At 37.6% G+C, this 20,081-nt stretch overlaps 1 protein-coding gene across 4 annotated transcripts in view; it reads right to left on the bottom strand.

Moving 5' to 3' along the window:
* The window catches only part of NRP1 (neuropilin 1), a 141,697-nt gene that overhangs the window by 73,336 nt on the left and 48,280 nt on the right, over positions 1 to 20,081 (bottom strand). For all 4 annotated transcript variants that reach the window (XM_081298962.1, XM_081298961.1, XM_081298960.1 and 1 more), the window contains exons 4-5: positions 9,126 to 9,307; positions 1,944 to 2,171 (exon numbers count right to left, since the gene is read on the bottom strand). In XM_081298962.1, the coding sequence (XP_081155088.1) occupies positions 1,944 to 2,171; positions 9,126 to 9,307 (410 nt within the window). The remainder of the gene's footprint in view (positions 1 to 1,943; positions 2,172 to 9,125; positions 9,308 to 20,081) is intronic.

The following is a 20,081-nucleotide window of genomic DNA, read 5'->3' on the forward strand; positions in this document are numbered from 1 at the left end:
TTAAATGAAAGATCTAGAAAGGAAGGCTGCAAACTTGGATTATGAACAAATAAACCCATTATTAAGTGTCCCAAGTATTGTTACAACACTATTATAATATTGTTTTCCTAATTATCATATTGAATACTTGGAAATCAGTCAGTACTGTGTTTAGGAAAAAATCTCATTACTTAATGAAGTAATTGCTAAGATCATCATAAATCTATTTATAGGTAAAAGACCAAAGAAGATATTAAACTAAGGTTAACTTAGTAAATGGGTGCATTTATACCAATGAATGTAAGGCATCTCTAAAATCAGTTTTTCTCTAATGCAATTTACAGATAAAATTACTTATAATTGTAATGTTATTTCAAAGACCTAGGCAATCTCTTTCTCATTCTACTTGTTCTATTTTTTTTAATTTTTAATATATATTTTTAGTTGTTGATGGACCTTTATATTTATTTATTTATTTATATGTGGAGCTGAGAATTGAACCAAGTACCTCACACATGCTAGGCAAGTGCTCTACCACTGAGCCACAACTCCAGTCCCTCTATTTGTTCTTTATTGACAACTTATTCTAACAATTTTTCCTCCTACTTGAGAATAAACTCCAATTCTGTTTCATAGATGGTTATACCTCTCTAGCTGAATGACCACTAAGGACTTCCAAGTTGTCCTTTCTGATCTGTGTAGTGTGTGTGCACTGGAGAAATCCTAATATTAAACCAGACTAATCACAAGACAAGCAATGCAGCTGCAACACATTATTTGATGCTATCTCCCTCCATTCAGAATTTGGGTATGTATTTTTGCCATTCAGTCTTCAAATTCACTAGGATTGAATGGAAAAAAAAAAACTTTCATTCGGTGTCCACATGGATAGTTTCCCCTATGTCCTTCAAATATTTGCTCAAATGTTACTTTCTTGATATGGCTTAATCTGACTACCCTATTTAAAGTTTTAACCTTTATTTCCTCCTCCCCTAATTTCTCATCCTTTCATTCCGCTCTGTTCTTCCTTTGTCCTTTTGAGCTATTATGAAAAAAAGATCCCTGTATCTCTCTCCCTTCCTCTGGCCTTCCTTCCTCCCGTGGTTTTTGACAGTGACATCTCCCTCCTTCCCTTCCCCCACTCTCTCTCCTTCTTGGTTTGTGATACCACTTGTCCTCTTCTAACATCCCAGGCACATATCACTTTATTTGTACTGTGCACTGTTTATTGTCTGACTCCCTCTGGAGGAATATGAACTCCGAAAGGGCAGCCATCTTTGATTGTTTTGCTTATCAAGTGGCTAGAACCGTGGGCCTAATACAGAGTAGGTGTTTAATAAATATTTTTTAGATGTAGGAACTAATTCAGATGATAGGAGCAAAGAATATAAATGATATATTGTAGTGACTCAAATTGCCAAAGATGAAAATTCCTTAAATGGCAAGTGTGGAATCTATCTAAATGAGGAATGCCCAAATAATCTCATTCTCTTTCCTAAATGTCTAAATGTAATCTAAAAGTGTTTAACTTCTCTGATTCTTAGTCTGTTTTTTTGTAAAAACAAATGGTTTTATTTCAGTGCTCTCTCAAGATCCCATCCTCTGACAGTTTATGAATTAATGACCAGTAGGCAGGACAGTGAAATGAGGAAAATGATTTAGTCAGGAAATGTATGTGTTGGTCTCTGTTCTAAAGACCTTGAATAATCCTTCATGGCCTCAGCTTCCTTATCTATAAAATGAAGGATTTGCACAGATAATTACTAAGGTCTTTCTGAGATAAAATACTTCATTTCTGGCTCAGTGGAGAGCTGCCATTTTGCTTTGTTTTCCCTTGCCCTTTTGAGCTATTATAAAAAAAAAAAGAAGATGCATGTATCATGACACTTGTAAAAGAATCCCCATACCCCTTCCCCCAGGTCTTTCCTCTTTGGGAAATGCTTCGTACTGATCTTAGCTCTTACCATCAGGGAATCCATCCCAGATTTCTAGTCGGTCATAGCGACAGAACATCCCCCCTGGAGGATTTGAGTCAGGCTCTAGGTCAAAGCTTTCAAATTCCAGGATTATCTCGGACATCTTTGGTGCAAAGATAATATAAGTGCATTCAAGGCCGTTTGGATATTTTTCAGGGAATCCAGGGGACTTTATCACTCCACTAGATGTTGTGTAGTTCTGGGAACATTCAGGACCTATGAATAAACGAGAAAAAAAAAGGAAAAAAAGGAGGAGAGTGAAAATCCCACTTAAATAACTTCGCTGAGAAATAACCTGGGCAAAGACAATATTTTTCTAATGAAAGCCCACCATTATAATCACTCTCCTAATCGTGCATTACTCAGCCTTTTCATATTAGTGATAGGTATGGCAAGTCAAACTCAGATTTATTGTGCTCTCCTTAGTTTTCCATTTATGTGAAGCAATTTAAAGCCTTCTGCTGTTGCAGGAGGAAAAAAAATGACAAATATAAAATCATGTGGGAACAATGAATGAGTAAGCTGCAGAAATCTCGACAGAGCCCTAGAGAAATAATTATAGCCCCTTCAAGCTTAAATCTTTAAATCTTGAGGCTGACAGCCCTTTATTGGTGAAATAGAACATTTACAAAGGCAAGGGAGAGAATTCTGCAGAGGGAGTTTGGGTTTCAGATTCCTACACCAGTGACTCAGTAACTCTGCCAGATGTGACCTATGCCTCTTTGACAAACTAAATGTGAAAGGTAATTCGTACATGTACCCAGGGCGAGTGACTCATTCTGAGTGGTGTTGACACAGGTGTGCTGGTAACGTGTGGCTGTTAGTGAGGGCACGATAAACTGTGATTACAGGCCACGATGCTGGAAGTCAGTCACCTGATATCAATGTCGACATCCTAACCTTCCCCAAAGTATCAGCTACGTACAGTATACCATTCTAAAATTGCATGTTAATGGATGTGTGTGTATAATGTGTGTGTACTTATACATATAATGTGTGTATGTACATATTTATAATATATAATTTTCATGACCTTTCAATATTACGAAGACTTTACCAATTATGGTGATTTGTAATTGAAAATGATCCAGGGCATTCATACATAGTACAGATTAACCTTATGACTGTATGAATGAGCCCAATTTCAATTCATGGTATCTAGCACTGAGTAGGGTGGAATTGACCACACCACCAAAAAACCCACCTCCTACCTATAATAACATGAACCTATCCATTCTGCCTTTTATTACCACCACCATTGCCATGATTTTCAAATGGCTACAATGAAGACTGTGACTCAAAAGATGACTTGACCCTTTTGAATCTCAGGATCAAGCCTGGGGGTATTTGATTCAACAATTTTTTTTTTCCTACATCATTCTCTCACTATGGCTCATAGTTGGAAGTGATGGGCCTCCTGCAATGGCATGCAAGGATTGAACTCCAAGTCAGGTGGTTTTAGAGATTGCTCTTAAGTAAATATCCTCTCTATGTGACTAGCAACCAGTGGTAAATTACCAGGCATCAAGGCAGATTAAATTTAACTCGCAGATCTCTGATTTTAGTGGCTAGGTCAGTAAACTGAATCTCCATCTCCATTTGACAGTGTACTGAGAAAACAAAACAGTGCCTCTCTTCTTGCACTCATATGAGCAACCCATGGCACTGGAGAGCAGAAGAATGGTATTTGCTGTATGGGTGCAGTAATCCTGTCCTGCAGAAGTCTGACTGGTTCAAAATAACTCCAAAACCTTGTTGGCCCATACTTCACCATGATGGCCTCAAATGCTTATCTGTTTGATTCTGGTTAAAAAGTTATTAATGTATTGCATTTTACCAGGCCAGGTCTAGGTAAAGGTTTAAAAATCCATTTCTAAATTACTCTAGGACTCCTGAGATAACAGTGACTTTGCCAGTTTGAGTCACTGTTCTTACCATTAATTCACAAAGAATATCTGTCAATCAGTCCATTCATCCAACCATCCATCCCATACATATATGTATCTATTTATCTGTCTGTCTATAGGATATTGGGAGCACCTTAGAATTTAACTTTCAAAATATAGTAACAGTGACCCTGGACACCTCTATCCTTCTCTCTGGGGGAAATGTGCTGGCTTGGCCTTGTAAGGCAAAGCAAACAGCAAGGTTTTATTATTTTTTTAATATTTATTTTTTAGTTTTAGGTGTACACAATATCTTTATTTTACATTTATGTGGTGCTGAAGTTCGAACCCAGGGCCTCATGCATGCTAGGCGAATGCTCTACCACTGAGCCACAATCCCAGCCCCTAATGCAGGTATTAATATTCCCTCCTTCTCATCCATATTGCCAATATAGTATTTGTCAAAGGTATCTACATAGCTTTAATAATAATGAAAAAAAATTTGAGAATCTTTTTAGTTTCTAAATGTTGAATACCTAGTCAGGGTTTTAGTAGTTAAATGTTTTGAAGCTATCTCTTATTCCATATCCTGAACCCTACCATGGTCTCCCTTACCTTCTAATGCAATTTGTAGAACAAATGCTGGGAACTATAAGTCACAATTAATGCAAAATGTGTTTCTGGTATAATGACATATCAATGACTTCTTCAGCCTCTCCAAACATGTGATTGACAAAAGCCACTATTCAGAAAGGCTTTCTTCTATGTTACACTTTAGAAGTAAGAAACAATACATGGGGACAGCAGAACAGTTTCATTTCTGTTTAAAGAATAAAAGTATTTTTTACGGTTTAAAAAAAGAAAATTCCCTCCTTCTCAAAAAGATAAACTCATCCACATGGGATAAAGACTTAATAAAAGAAAAAAAAATGACAGGAACTACGAGCATACTTTCAAAACTAAGTGAATTTCAACATTTCCACTGGGTCCTTGTCACATCACATACCTTTGAAAGCTATCCCAGGTTTCCTAGTTATCTTGACACAGTGTGGGGACATTTCTTGGGATAATGGGGGAGAACCAGGTTGAATGTCAGGAGATCTGAGTTCCAGCCTTGCCTTTACCAATAACATGCTATGCAGCCTCAGGTGGCCTCTTAATCTTTCTGGTTCTCAGATTCTGTGTATAACGTAAAAGTTGGGTTTCGGATTTGGAAAAAAAAAAAAGTCTTTCCTAACCTAAAGATTCTGTAGTTTCATATTTTCTTCAAATTTTGTTTCAATATTGATATTTATCTTAGTTACTGCCACAGATGAACAAGTGCTTCCTCTAAAAAGGACAGGGAGGGTTCAGGAATTCTGCAGTGAGTACCCAAGAGTGAGGCCAGCAGCCCTGTGTGCAGCAGGAGCAGATAAGCTGCAGATGTGAGGGTTGCTTGTGTGCACATCTGGAGCCAGTGACAGACAACATGCTTTTGATTTTATTTATAAGATCAAGAGTACTTATATATAGCCACAAGTTGTTAATGATGATGAGGTCAGATAATAATAATAGTTTGAAATTATTATTAAATATACAGACTCTTGGGTTTTTTTTTTTTTGTTGTTGTTGTTGTTGTTATCAGGGATTCAACCCAGAAACACTTAACCACTGAGCCACATCCTCAGCCCTTTTTATTTTTATTTTGAGATAGGTTCTCATCAAGTTGCTTAGAGCCTTGCTGAATTGCTGATGCTGGCCTCAGACTTGTGATCCTCCTGCCTCAGCCTCCCAAGTTTCTGGGATTATAGGCATGCACTATCCCACCCAGCTTAAATACATAGACTCTTAATTGTGTAATGTGTATCAAGTGTCCAATCCTGCTTTCAACAAATGACACTCATCCTGCACGCTGAGACCCACCAAAACTGCTCAGCCTCTTCCAGCATCACAGACTGGATGACCCAGTCCAAAGAGAAGGACAGGGATGGAGTGATAGGTAGGGAGGCTTAGGTTTCCTGGAGAAATTTCATTAGGTGAATGGGGATAATTATAAGGCTTTTGGGGAAGATTAGGGTGGTTTAGGATGACTCAGGAGGAATGGTTTAAGAGGTGGGGGCTGGCCTTGCTGACTGTCAGGGAAAGATGGGCCTCTAGACAGGTAGCCCTAGGGATTCAGAAATGGTCTAAATCTCGGACTGTATTCTTTTGAAAAATTCAAGGTCATCGTAAAAGATCAATTTCCTGGTTGCATTAAACTGTGATTAGCATAATTTGTGTGTTTTGAGGAAACTTGAAATGGTGGCACCCTGAAAGAAGAGGCATATTTTCAAAAGAACAGAGATTTACAGATTCTGCAATATTACTAAATAGTTTCTGGGCATAAAACATTCATGACCTGTGTATGTATATATATATATATATATATATATATATATATATATATACACACATACAAAAATGTATTATATTAATAATTTCTATGGAGTGTATAATTACATGTATGCAGTGCGTAAAAATATGTGTTATTTGCATTTTTCAAGTAGTATTCATTTAGTTGGGAAGTAAAACATACATGATATGAAATAATTTGAAAATATTAGCGAGTGGAGTGTGTGTGTGTATTCTATGCTTGTACACATACAAAAATATTCCACATACTGTATATAGTATATAGAATACAACACAGATGACAACTTGAGTGCATATATTTTTTAAAAAATCAGATTAATAACAAAGAGATTCCTGAGGGAAAAAACACCAGAGTCAAATTCCTAAGAAGAGAATGATTATACTGGACGAGAACAAGGGTTCTGTATTTTGAAGGCACTATCTTTATCCGTAATCACTGTTAACAGTATTGCTTAGCAAACATGTTGTCAGTGGCAGGCATTGGCCACATATTTTCCATGTTCTCATCTGATTTTCACAATAAGCCAGTGCTGGGTATAGTCTCCATATTTCATTTGTTTGGCATTTTTTGTTATTGTTGGTTTTCGGGTTTTTTTTTTTTTTTTTCAGATCAGGAAACTAAGGCTCTGTGCATTCACACAGATAGCCAGCAGCAAAATTCAAATTCACACTCTGTTCTGCTGAGACGAACCAGTGCCTTGTCCTGAAGGAGGAAGATAGGTTGCAGATCTGGAAGAGTCACAGGTGGACAAGTCCAAGTGCAAGTGTAGTTGGCATCCAGCCTCAAGCAGGAACTGAGTGTTAACCTAACAGGTGATGGAAACCCATTACAGGTGTTCTGAGGACTGCACTTGATGCCTGTGTGTCAGCACTAAGTAACATGGGAGAACCACAATCTGTGCCTATTTGGTTAATGGCAGTGGGACATATAGGAAGCTGTGATTTGTTGAGACATTTGGATATAAAGTAAGAACTAAAAGTCATGCTAGATGTAGAGAGTCCAGAAGAGAAAGAAAAGAAGGCTTTGATTCCCAAGGATGCTGTTGGATAGCTCGACAGTGAAATTATGGTCATCTGAGACTAAAGAATATAAGAAACTGAGTTCATCTGGAGCATAAGTGAAGAATTTTGAGGAGCAGAATAAAGAAAAGTAGAGTCATTCGGAGTTTCTGGAAATAGTGGTATTTTTTTTCAAATTTCAGGGATATCGGTTTTGAAAGATCTCTCTCTCTTTTTTTTATTTTTTCTTTTGAGCATCTTCATGAGAAAAACTGAAGACTTTCTGAAATCTTTTGTCTTTGGTAGTTCTCCAGGCAAGAAGGCAAGAGGATGTAGACATGAATGTGTTTATACATATACATATATGTGTAATATGATTCATGTAATAAATCAAACAGCTTTCAACACAAGAAAATATGTACATATATAAACATATGCTTATACTGATGTTATATGTATACTATCATTTGTACTAATGGAATTTGTTCTAAGGAAATTTCTGAAGAAAGTTCTATCTCTATGGGGGCAAAAACAGATATCAGAAATTTAACAAAGTGGTACCAGTATTCCCCCAAACTCCCAATGACTCGACTTTTCATTATTTTCAGTTGACACTGACCCAAAGGACCTGAGATGTTCAAACTGGTATGGCTGAATTTTTTCCATTAAACCAACTTTCAGTTATACTTCGGCACTTCCTATTATACTTCAGGATAATATATTCAAAACCTGGGCATCCATCCCTGGATTGCCAACACATTAACACTAACTTTAAAATGCATGTAATAGAAAAGACTGAACTTAATACAGAAGGAGAATCTACAGTGACTTTCAAATAAAGTTACCTTGTCTTGCTATAGTTTGGATTTGGAGTGTCCTCCAAAAGTCCATATGACAAACGTTTAGTCCTCAGTTTGGCACTATTGAAGGTGTGGAAACATTAAGAAATGGGGCCTAATGCGAGGTCTTCCAGTCATTGGGGGATTATGGGACCCCAACCCTTCCTCTCTCTTTTTTCATGTCCCAGCCAATAGGTGAACAATTGATTCTGTTGTGCTCTGTGCCATCAGGATGTGCTGCCTCATCCCAGGCCCAAAAGCAATGGGGTCACTTGACCATGGACTAAAACCTCGAAAACTGTAAGCCAAATAAAATCTCTTTTTAAGTTGATTTATTTCAGGTATTTTGTTACAGTAACAGAAGGCTAACTAACAATACCTCAAGTCTGGGAGCCTATGAATAGTCAGATTCTATCCCCCCAAAAATCCAATATACACCACTGCAACAGAAGATAAGTAAATGCTTGTAATAGAGAGGGTAACTGAGATCTCATTCCTGGGGGAATGCCACTGAACGTATTGTTCTTTTGTTTTCTATAATAGGTTCCTCACCCAACTAACCTCCCATGAGTAGAAAGCCTCTTCCTATACCCCCTCCCCAAGTAGTGATGGAAACTATGAGGCTGGTGGGCAGTTTTGTTTTTCCTGAGAACTATCAGTTTTGAATTTTGTAATAAAATAAAGGGAACAGGATGTAGATGGCTTTAAGATAAGAGAGAATAATACATTTTTTCACACATTAAAAAAATCAAACTCTAAGAGTAAAAAGAATACTCTTTAAAGAATTTTATGGAGTGTATTCCTTATACACACTGATGAATACATCAGAATAATGCGATTTTGATTCTTAAAATGCTTCTGTTCAATTTTAAACAAACTTCCTCCACACAATGGGTAGTTTTATTTAATACATTTTTCAACATGTTGTAAGGAGCAAATATATTCTTTAGGAAAGAATAACAGCATCGCCCCCATCTTTCTTTTGACTTTGCCTTTTGTAAAATCAATGTTAAATCATCTTTTAGTCATACTTGTTCTATCAGTTACTCACTCACCTCTCTTGAAAATTTCATAACGTATGGAGAATCCTGCACCATGCGTCTCATAGTCAGAGACAAATTTGATAAAAAGAAATGGCCCTGAAGACACCACAGGAGAAGGGGCAATCTTTCCACAAAACTTTCCCCATGGACGTCCATTTTCATTTTCTCCATCAATGACTTCCACATAGTCATACCTGGCACACACACACACACAAAAAAAAAAAAAAAAAAAAAAAAAAAACAGAGAAGGAAACATTAGGTTGGCGAGAAATACCCTTTTAATTTCAATAATTCAGAAAGTAACATTATGCAGCACAGTCTGTCAAGAGAAAAAGTGCTTTCTGTGTTCACTACTATTTTTCATGGAGGAAAAAAAATATCTAGCAAAATGAAATAATTAAAATGGACTACATCATGTCTGTATACATCATCTGGCAATGCAGAACTATTAAGAATAATGGTGTCCATTATACTTGCAGACAATGTCAGATAAAGTAACCAATTAACAAGAAAAAGAAAAATCTCATGAGCACAATTCTCTATTATTAAATTGTGTTCCTTTGTCTATGGTGGTGGGGTGTCAATACATAATGCTATGCATTCTTTTCAAACTGTGAAGTTCTTTTATGAATTCAAAATGTCTCCTTAGCTGGAGCTCTCCATGAACAATACTTTGATTTCTGTGAGCGACCCTCTAAACATATGGCCGCGGAATAATAAACAGATTCTTTACTATTTGACTCAGTTCTGTCAAACTCCAGACTTCTTAGAAAAAAATTCTCTCAGTGCCCACATTCAATGGTTCAAACACAGATTATCTTCCCCACTCTACGTGTGGATCATAGAATATAATTTATTCACAGAAAATAAATGTATTCAAAACTGGAAAATAACCTTGTCTATACTCACCAGGCTGAAGGATTCAAGAAATAGCATTTGAAAAGGAAATATGACACACTTGAAATCACCAAAGTGATATAATTAAAAAAATCTGGTTTAATAATGATACATTGAAGAGACAAATGATAGAGCAGCAATAAAATATTATTCTAAAGATTACACTGAGATAACTGATATGCTGGCAACTTATTTATCTTTAAAAGGTAGAAACCATCACTAGTGTCCTTGAGGGAAATAAAGAGATTTTTGTTTATTTGGTGTTATCTGTTTCTTAGTATCTTGCTGTTTTCTTTCTTTTTATTTGCCAAGTCACCTAGGAGCTAGAGGATCTGATTTGTTTCCATTTTTTTCCCCTAGAACTAACATGAACACATTACAATCCATTCACTTCAAACCTTTATTTTATTTCTATGTTTCCCTTGGTTCAAAAATCCTGGTATATATTAATTTCAGGTATGGCTAAAATATGGCAGTCATGTCAACTTTATCTAGCAATTTAAAAGAAATCAAAGTGGGGAGAAATCTTTATGATGACCGATGTCATCCTTAACAATCTCTTTCAAACTGCCCAGGACACATTACTTACGTTTACATAAAGTCTCAGGAGACAACTGCAAAGATGATATCACTGGTTTGAGTGGACAGCTTAAGGCTTTCTAAATTAAAAATGACATTACCTCATCAGTTAAAATTGTGTGCCAGCTTTGTGTATATCAAGAAGAAAATAAAGCTGACATTGATTGAACTAAGCATTAACATATGTGAATTATTGTCTAAACTGTATTTCCTCTATTACATCTGATATTTCCAGTAGTAATCACTTGGCCTGCTAACATGGCTGTCCATTTGCAAAACTATGGGAATACACAGAGGAATTGTTCCTTTCTCAATACTTAGATGTTTTGCATTTAAAAGAAGACAAAGAAAGAGAGGGAGGAAGAGGAGGAGGAGGAGGAGGAGGAAGAAGAAGAAGAAAGCTTTCTGGTCAAAATCTTAACCAGCTTTTACAGTCAACTAGGGGCAGCTGGAAAGAACACCATCTCTGTATTCATTAAAGCCTCCCAAGTTGGCATTTATAGAGTAATTCCTTTTATCTCTACTGCTTCATTGACAAGACAGGTCTGCATGCCTTGCCCCACGCTTTCTTATAATCTAACTGTGATTTGAACTGTTGACTGTGTTTGGTCTGGCAACTGTGCATCCAGCTTTGCAATATAGGCTTTTTACTTGAATCTTGACATGGTCTGAATACTAAGTGGCCAAATCTTAGTGCATGTTGCCTTGCAGGCACAAATAAGAGAGGTGGGTCAGGCATTCTGAAGAACTAAGGGCATTTCTTTCTCTCAGGTATTAGCAAGCTCGGCGAATGTAATGCCAATGAAATGTAAGAGGGGAAAAAAGCGAGTATTTTAATTCACATATCCTCCTCTGATAGTAAATACTAGGCTCTCCTCTTGGCAACAGTAAAAAGCTATTTTTAAAAAGTGAGAGGGGGATTAGAATCCCTTCCCAGCAAAAGATAATTCATTGCATAGTTAGGTGCCAATTTTAGGAAATTGAATTATTCAGGGATGCTATAGTTACATTTGTAAACTGGAAGTCTGCTATCATTTTAGCACTTGCCTTCAAAGTATCATCCAACCAGACCCCAAAGAATATCACGAATAGTAGTTCTTGTAAATATTCAGGAGGGTGTACTACGCACAAGTTGCAAAGGATAGTATTGCCAAAGAAGTTAAGGAAGCAGCTTGCATCTCCCTCTGGAGTTGATACCAGTTCCACTCCACAAGTTTCTCACTGGCAAACACAGTGCCAAGAATGCAGCTGGTGTGCCAGCATCCCTCCCCAGAGACTAAACGTGTCACCACAGCAACGCACCCAGCCTGCATTGGCCTGAGGCCCAGGATACTGAGTTTGCAAATTTCGATCCCCCAGCCTGCTGCACATTGCTCTGTTGCTGCTGCCAGTGTGGCAAACACCGCATTGCTTACAATGTGAAGATCCCCAGAGGCGACAACAGAGGCCTGCAAAGGTGAAAGTGAAGGCACCTGTCTGACTCACTGGAAACAGTCCTGCTCCAGATGCTAGAGGAGACTCGGGAACTGCATTCAAGGAATCTAATTCATAAGAGCTACAGTAGGAGGGCTTATAAAATTGAGGAGTTCTCCTTCCATTTTGGATCCTGCTCTGGAAAAAGAATGCTCTGGGTGACAAAGGTGCTTGCCTGGGTCCAAAGAGCATCGTCACCCTTCTAGGTAGGGGCCTAGAAGCTGGGCCTCTTCCTGTCCCTACTCATAGTACAGATGGACCCCAACCAGGGAAAGATGCTCCCCACTTATCCTGGGAAGTAAATAGAATGTGGGTAGTTAAAATATTCGGGAGGTAACCAACCCTCCTCCCTTAGACATCCTCCCATTTCTTAAGTCTTCTGCTTTCAAGTTTTTTCATTGTGTAGCAGCCATGGCAAAACAGGTGGTCTTTTGCTCACATTGCTTCTCCACCCCCACAGTACCTAGGTGGATGTTGGTGCTGAAACATTTTAAATCCTAATAATAATCACAAGTTAGGATTCCCATAAGAGTCATCAAATAATAAAAGTTTCCTTCTAAGAATTCTTGAAAGGATTACCCAGAGATTCTTTTTTTTTTTTTTTTCCTTTTGGAAAGTTTGAATTATGGTTTTAGGAAAATGGCCAAGTAGGGGAAAAAGTGATGGGAAAATGGAAATGTATTTAGTCACTAAAGAGCCATTTTGGACACTTTATAGGTATGTGGTGCTGAATAGATGAATAGCGTACTTTACTTAAGTTGGGTTTCTCTTGTGAGTACCAATGACCCCTGACTCCCTTGGTGGAGAGGATGAAATGTTAAGAAAGCTAATCCTCTACAGGGTGTTGTCTGAGACAGTGAGCTACCGTACCAAGCCCCTCCAAGGCTTCTGGACATTCTCAAATTATTAGGAAGGGGGTTTTTAGGTAATGCTGTCTTTTTAATCTCCTTCCAAGGGGATACACCCCCATCAACACATGAACATTCATAATGGAGAAATTTGATACCTGACATCATACCCCAGAGTAAGAAATGATATTGACTGACATAATTATCACCTGCAAAAAAGTATTTCTTTGGTTTATTCTGCACAAGGCATTTAATAGTGATCCCAACTAAATGCCTGTAAACAATTGCTGTGCTGCTAAGAATTGTCTTAGATCTTTCCCGAAGTATTAGAAAGAGGATTTGAAAATAAAAATACATAATGATGGATGTAGGAAGAATCAATTTGTCTGCATGTGTGCTTTGAGCAGTTTTATATGAGATTTATCCCCTAACAGTTCTGGCTTGCTTGCAATTCCTCTAATCAAGATATATGAAAAACCTAACAGTGGTTTACTTAGTAAAAACATTTTTTAGAAATCTATTCTAAGTAAATAATCAATAATATTAAATCTTTGTATACAATCACAACATAGAATAATATGTAACCATTAAAAATCATGTTCAACAAAAGGTTTTCTTTATAACATAGGAAAAATGTTTATATTATAAGTAAAACATCAGAATATAAGCCCCTATATACAGTATAGCCTGAAAAAAAAAAAGAACTGGAATATGCCAAGCTGTTACAAATGGTGATCTCTTTACGTTCCTATTTTATTTCTGTATTTTTCAAAAACTTTTACAATGGACAAATTTTTTTATAATCAGATAAAAGTTATTTTGAAAAGCACTAACTACCAGCATATGAAGTGGCAAATCAATATCTGTTTGCCTTGCTAACAATTTTGTATTTCTTGATCAGAAAGCGCTATCTTTATGATGTTTTATATGAAAGTAAATCAAAGACTTTGCCTTTTTTTTAAACCACTGAATCAATGAGACTCTCTATGTAATATATTTTTCTTATGTTCCAGAAATTTAAAATGAATTGGATTTGACCACATACTTTCTGAAAGGCTGGCAATAATAATTGACATTGGGGCTGGGGGTGTGGCTCAAATGGTAGTGCGCTCACCTGGCATGTGTGGGGCGCTGGGTTCAATCCTCAGCACCACGTAAAAATAAAATAAAGAATTTGTGTCCACCGAAAACTAAAAAATAAATATTAAAAAATTCTCTCTCTCTTTAAAAAAAAAATTGACATTGTACAGTATTTTCCATGTTACAAAATTTTCTCATATATATTATCTAATTTAGTCTTCATGGGGATCCCAAGAAAGCAGGTGTATCATTTCAGAAGGAGCCCAGAGCTGGGGAGCTGACCTGAGGGAGACACATAGAAGAGGGAGTTTGTATCCTCTCCATATTGCTTACTTTGGAGCAAACCTGACTCCAATATTCACTCTTTTTTTTTTCCATTTGTTCTAATTAGTGACACATGACAGTAGAATGCATTTTGACACATCACAAATGGAGTATAACTTCTCATTCTTCTGGTTGTACATGATGGAGAATTACATGGGCAGGTAATCATATATGCACATAGGGTATTTTTTTTACTTTGATGTTTCATACGTAGATGGGATATAATTTCTCATTTTTCTGAGTATACATATTGTAGAATCACATTGGTCATACATACAGTCACATACATACATACAGTAATAATGTCTGTTTTATTCTACTATTTTTCTTATACCCACATCCCCTGCCTTCCCTTCCTTTCACATAGGGTATTAATGTCCAATTCTTCCCATTGTCCTTCCTGCCCCCATATTCTCCCCTCCCTTCACTCCCCTCTGCCTAATCCAAAATACCTCTATTCTTCCCTAGGCCACCTCCTCCATTATTGTGAATTACCATCCACAAATCAGAGAAAACATTCATCCTTTGGTTCTTTGGGATTAGCTTATTTCACTTATCATGATATTCTCCAGCTCCATTCAATATGCACTCTTGTTATTACCTTTCTTGCATGTCTTGTGGGATGGCTTTTAAAAACTGTAGTCATGAACAATGACTAATTTGTTGTCTTTTGTGCGGTTGGTTATTGTTGCTAGGAGAGTACCCCCATTAAATCATAGTTCACTGTTTTTTTATGACTCTTAGAATTTTCTAAGCAAACCTCTTTGTGTGAGCTTTTCAGTACTATAACAAATACCTGAGACAATCAACTTATAAAGAGAAAATGTTTATCTTGGTTCACAGTTTTAGAGGTGTCACCACATGGTGGGTTGGCCCCTTTGCTTTTGGGCCCGTGGCGAGGCAGCACATCATGGCAGGAGTGTATGGTACAACAAAGTTGCTCCCCTCAAAGACAGGATGCAAAAGAGAGGAAGAGGAAAGGGCTAAGTCCTGCCACTATCCCACATTGGGGCACAACAACAAGACCTCTCACTGTGCCCCACCTTTTAAAAGTTGTGCTACCTCCCAACAGCACCATCCTGCAGAGCAAGCCTTTATCAAATAGGTGTCTGGGACACACACAAGATGTGGATTATAGCAATCTTGGTGTGTACAAAGGTGGATATGCACGTGTGTATGAGAGGGAAAAAAGAGGGAGAGACAGAGACCTCTTGCCCTTCAGGGAGACTCCTGACTGAAAGTTTCAGTGGAACTGATGGTAGTCATTGAATGGGGTTCCAGCTGTCCTGGTCCTCTTGCTCAGGCTGGATATTCAGGGACCACATAATACCTGAGCAATAGAGATGAAACCAGGGTAGGTGCCAGAGGAGAACTGAATGGCAGATACAATTGAGTTTTCTTCCTGCTTCCAGCTGCCTAATCCCCAGCACAGGCAGAGCAGAGGTGAGCCTGGACCACACAGACCAATGCTCCATCCACAATAATTAACTAAGTGGGAAAGGCTGGACCCTCTGACCACCAACAGGTCAGAAGCCAGCCAGGGTAGCAATGCCCCAGATTTGGAGCACAAAGGGGAGCGGCACCTGGGAGCCCTGACTGTAATTTCCTGAACCTTCTTCAGCAAAACAGAGGCTGGGGTGTGACCTGGCTGCTGTCTTCTCAGCTTTTAGCCTGTGGCCACATTTCTATGAAAACCATTCTAAATCTGTACAAAATTTGAACTTCATGTTAATTACAGAATCTAGTCTCATTTATCATATTGTCATAGTCCCCTTTATAGTTTGTTTCTATATTTAGAAAGCATTTTTCTCCTTTAAAGTTGGGTGTTTTATTCATTTCTTTTTCTTAAACTTGTATGTTTCTATATACGCTCTGTGTGTTATAATCTGAATTATGGGACATTAATCTCTAATTTGCAGATCATTTTTACTTATGACACTTTTTCTTATTTCTTTTCTAGTGGTACTTTCAATACATGCCACAAATCTAAATTTTCAACCATTGCATTATTATCTCTACACCTGTTATGTGTTTATGCATATTTATACTAAGTAATTTGATGTCTATGTATTTTTTTTCTGTTGGGGTAACTAATTATCACACACTGATAACCTCATTCATTTTAGTAGACAATGGTTATTTTAGTAGCATTTTTCACTTCTTTATCACTAAACTCCTAGCACTCTTATCAACCAAACTCAGGTTCCATCCATGAGTAGCCTGAGGGTCTAAGGTTTGTGTTATTTACATAACTCCAGAATGAGCACAAATTCTTAGTTCAGGGATGATCTTCTGGACTGGCTGAGCTGTGAAGCACACAGTGCTAAACAGATCAGGGAACTTTGCATTCATCAGTAGCTGCTAGATACACCTAAGCCAAATCTTCTCACTCCCAACCAGCTTCACTGATTGTAATAGAGAGGCTAACCCCTCACTGGTCTTGGAACATTAAAAAAAAAAAAGTTTGTAGAAACATTTAATGTCATTTTGTAATGTCATTGTCCTTATTAAAAGACCACACAGTGTTATTCTTGAGTTTGTCCGAAAGCTTCCAGATAATTTTCCTCCAAGAAATTCTAATACCATATAGTCCACCTGATGTTGTTCTTACAATATAGGCCCTATGAGGAAGCTTAGGAAAGATTTCCACATGTTTCATACTCAAATGACTAGTTCTCTAATAATCAAAACACAGTGAAGCTCACAAAGCTAATTTCACACACTAAAAATTTAATCTTTAAACTCTGTAATGCCTCAGGGTCATAATGACTATCTATAATTTCATTGCAGCTATAGAAGACTGATGATTAATAGTTTAGATAGGAACACATCAGGTACATGAGTTTACAGTCCCAGGAAATAAGCTCTTACAAAATTGAAGAAAGAAAATGTGAAAGAAAAAAGTTTGACTGGAATAAAATTAAAAGAGATAATATTGGTTGTGTGAGGGACTACGAGGGCTACCATGGGTCGTAACCTGTCAAGAAGGAAAGAAATTGAGACAATAAACATCTAGCAGGTAATAGACTATTATTTTCTACTGTGGAGGGACAAACTATCACCAACTTAGTGACTTAAAGCAACCCACAATTATGAGCTCACAGTTCTATGGGTCAGAAGTCTGGTATGGCACGACTCTATCTCTGCTCAGGGTGTCATATGGCTGCATCTCATTGGAGCATGGTGTCCTTATCAGAACTCTCCCTGTTGGGACAGAATTCATTTTTTGGCAGTTGTAGGACTCCGGTCTCCATTTCCTTGCTGGCTGCCAATGGGGACTGCTCTCTAATCCTAGGAACTACCTGTGATCCTTACATGTGGGCTCATCATATTCAAAGCCAGTGACAGAGACACTCACATTAAATTCTTCCCATCTCATTTCAAACATTTTCAGGAAAAGCTTAGTCCCTTTTCATGGTTACCTGATTAAGTCCTGTTCACCCAGGACAATTTCCTACTCTTAAAGTCCACTCAGTTGGTTCCTTAATTAAACCTATAAGATCCCTTTAAAACCGAACCGAGATTAGTATCTGACTAATCTGAATAACTGGGAGAAGGTGTGTGCACACCAGGGAAAGGGGATCAGGGCCTGTGGATCTTACTTAGAATTTTGCCTACCAAATAGGACAAGCTCTAGTAGAAACATCAGGATAGGACATTGCAATTGGTGCCCGAGGCAGGAGGGATCATCCTGACAGAGCAGAGATAGTAGGATCTAGGGTAAGGCCAAGCACAGAAGTCGGAAGGGAAGTGATGGTGGAGGCCATTCGATGTTCTTGTGCCATACAGGCTGTGGGTTTGGGGACCTCTGAGCCCACAGGAGTCACTCAAAATAAAAGGGAAAGCAGGTTCCTTATTGACTCAGACTTTCCCGAATTGAAGTAAAAGCAGAAATTCCAAAATCTGTCCAAGATACATATCTAGAAACTAAAAAGTAATAATAACAATTCAAAAACAGGTATATAAGAATTCAAAGCATATGGTGAAAAATAATAATCAAACTATATAATTTTAATAGGGAATACTTGGAGTTTTGATTTATTGTTTCTGAGGAATTTCAATTCATAATTACATCTTATTGACAAGAAAGGTTAAAAAAAAAACCCTTCACATTGGGGCTGGGGCTGGGGCTGGGGCTCAGTGGTAGAGTGCTTGTCTGGCATGTGCGAGGTACTAGGTTCGATCCCCAGTACCACATAAAAATAAATAAAATAAGGTATTGTGTCCAACCACAGCTAAAAGTTAAAATACAAAACAAAAAAGCCCTTCACATAGGAAACTATTCCTCTGATCCAATTTAGATTATAAAACCCAAAGATACATTTTAAATGGAAGGGAAAGAACATTTCCCTTAAAACAACTGTGCTCTAGAAGTGATGGAGTCTTCCAGTGTCCACTGTACAAGGTTCAGTATTTATAGAAAATTCACATGCCTTTAATTACAATAAATTCAGTTCCCAAGGAAAACTGTACCATCTGGAAGATATTAACATCATTTACAACTTGTTCACCTCCCTGTTTCATAGAGAATTTTTACTTCTTGCCAATTTTCCACTGTTCTCCAGGAAAAAAAGAAAAAAAGTTTTCATAGGTTGCCTCAAGTTGGGTTTATATACTGGTTAAAAAGCCATCAAGAAAGGACAGTGGGGCATTTTGGACACTTTTACTTCTTATTTACTTTAAGTCTTGCCTTTTTTTTTTTTTTTTCTATGAAGAATATTCTCTTCTGTCTGCTACTTTCTGTGCAGCCTTCCAAAGTGATTTTTCTTTTAAGAAAACTGAGTTGCTTTTAACATGGTCCATTGAAGGGACAGATGAGGCAGTATGAACTGAATTCTGCTTCCTTTTCTGAAGTTTGGGAGCCATTCCTGCACCTTTGATTAAAAAGGAGTTTTCTCTATCAAGAATTGTCACTGCTATAGTTTGGATCTGGAATTTCCCCCAGATGACTATGTGTAAAAGCTTGGTCCCCAGCCTGGTGCTATTGGGAAATAGAACCTTTAAGAGGTGTGGCCTAGTGGGAGGTCTTTAGGTTATTGGTGGTATATCCTTGAAGGGCATAGTGGAGCCCTGGACACTTCTTTTTTTTTTTTTTTTTTTTCATTTCCTACTATGAGGTGAATGGTTTTGCTTCATCACACCTTCTCACCATGATGTGCTGCCTCTCAATAGGCCCAAAGCAACAGGCCCAATAGATCATGGACTAAAATCTTTACAACCGTGAGACAAAATAAGCCTTTTTTTTTCTTTTAAGTTAATTATCTTAGATATTTGTTACAGTTACAGAAAACTGATTAACTGTCATCATCTCTAATGTCCCACAACATGTCAAAGGGAACAATGAGGCAAGAAAATGACACTTGCCTGGCATCAGGTGGTCAATTTAGGTGAAACTGGACGACTATGATGTGAGTCAATTCCTCCTCACACTCTGCCACTGAATATTAGGGAACCCTGACCAAGTCACTTAACTCTAGGTTGCTAATCTGTAAAATGGGCAAAATGATAATTAACTTGCAGAATCATAGGGAAAATCAAATAATATATGCAATAACCTTTGTCGGGATTTGAAATTCCCTTTCCAAGTAAGGTTGGAATATGGAAAGAAGGAGAGATAAATACACAGAAAACTAAATGGAGCAGATGTTTGTTTTCCAAAATGTGTACTATACTACCCTGTTTTCCAAAATGTGTACTATACTAACACTTTAGTTAGTCCAGGATATTTAGCTGTTGTTATCTCCCATGGACATCTGTCAATTCTAGA

This window comes from Spermophilus citellus (genome assembly GCF_964194105.1).
Source record: "Spermophilus citellus genome assembly, chromosome: 6".
Taxonomy (NCBI): domain Eukaryota; kingdom Metazoa; phylum Chordata; class Mammalia; order Rodentia; family Sciuridae; genus Spermophilus; species Spermophilus citellus.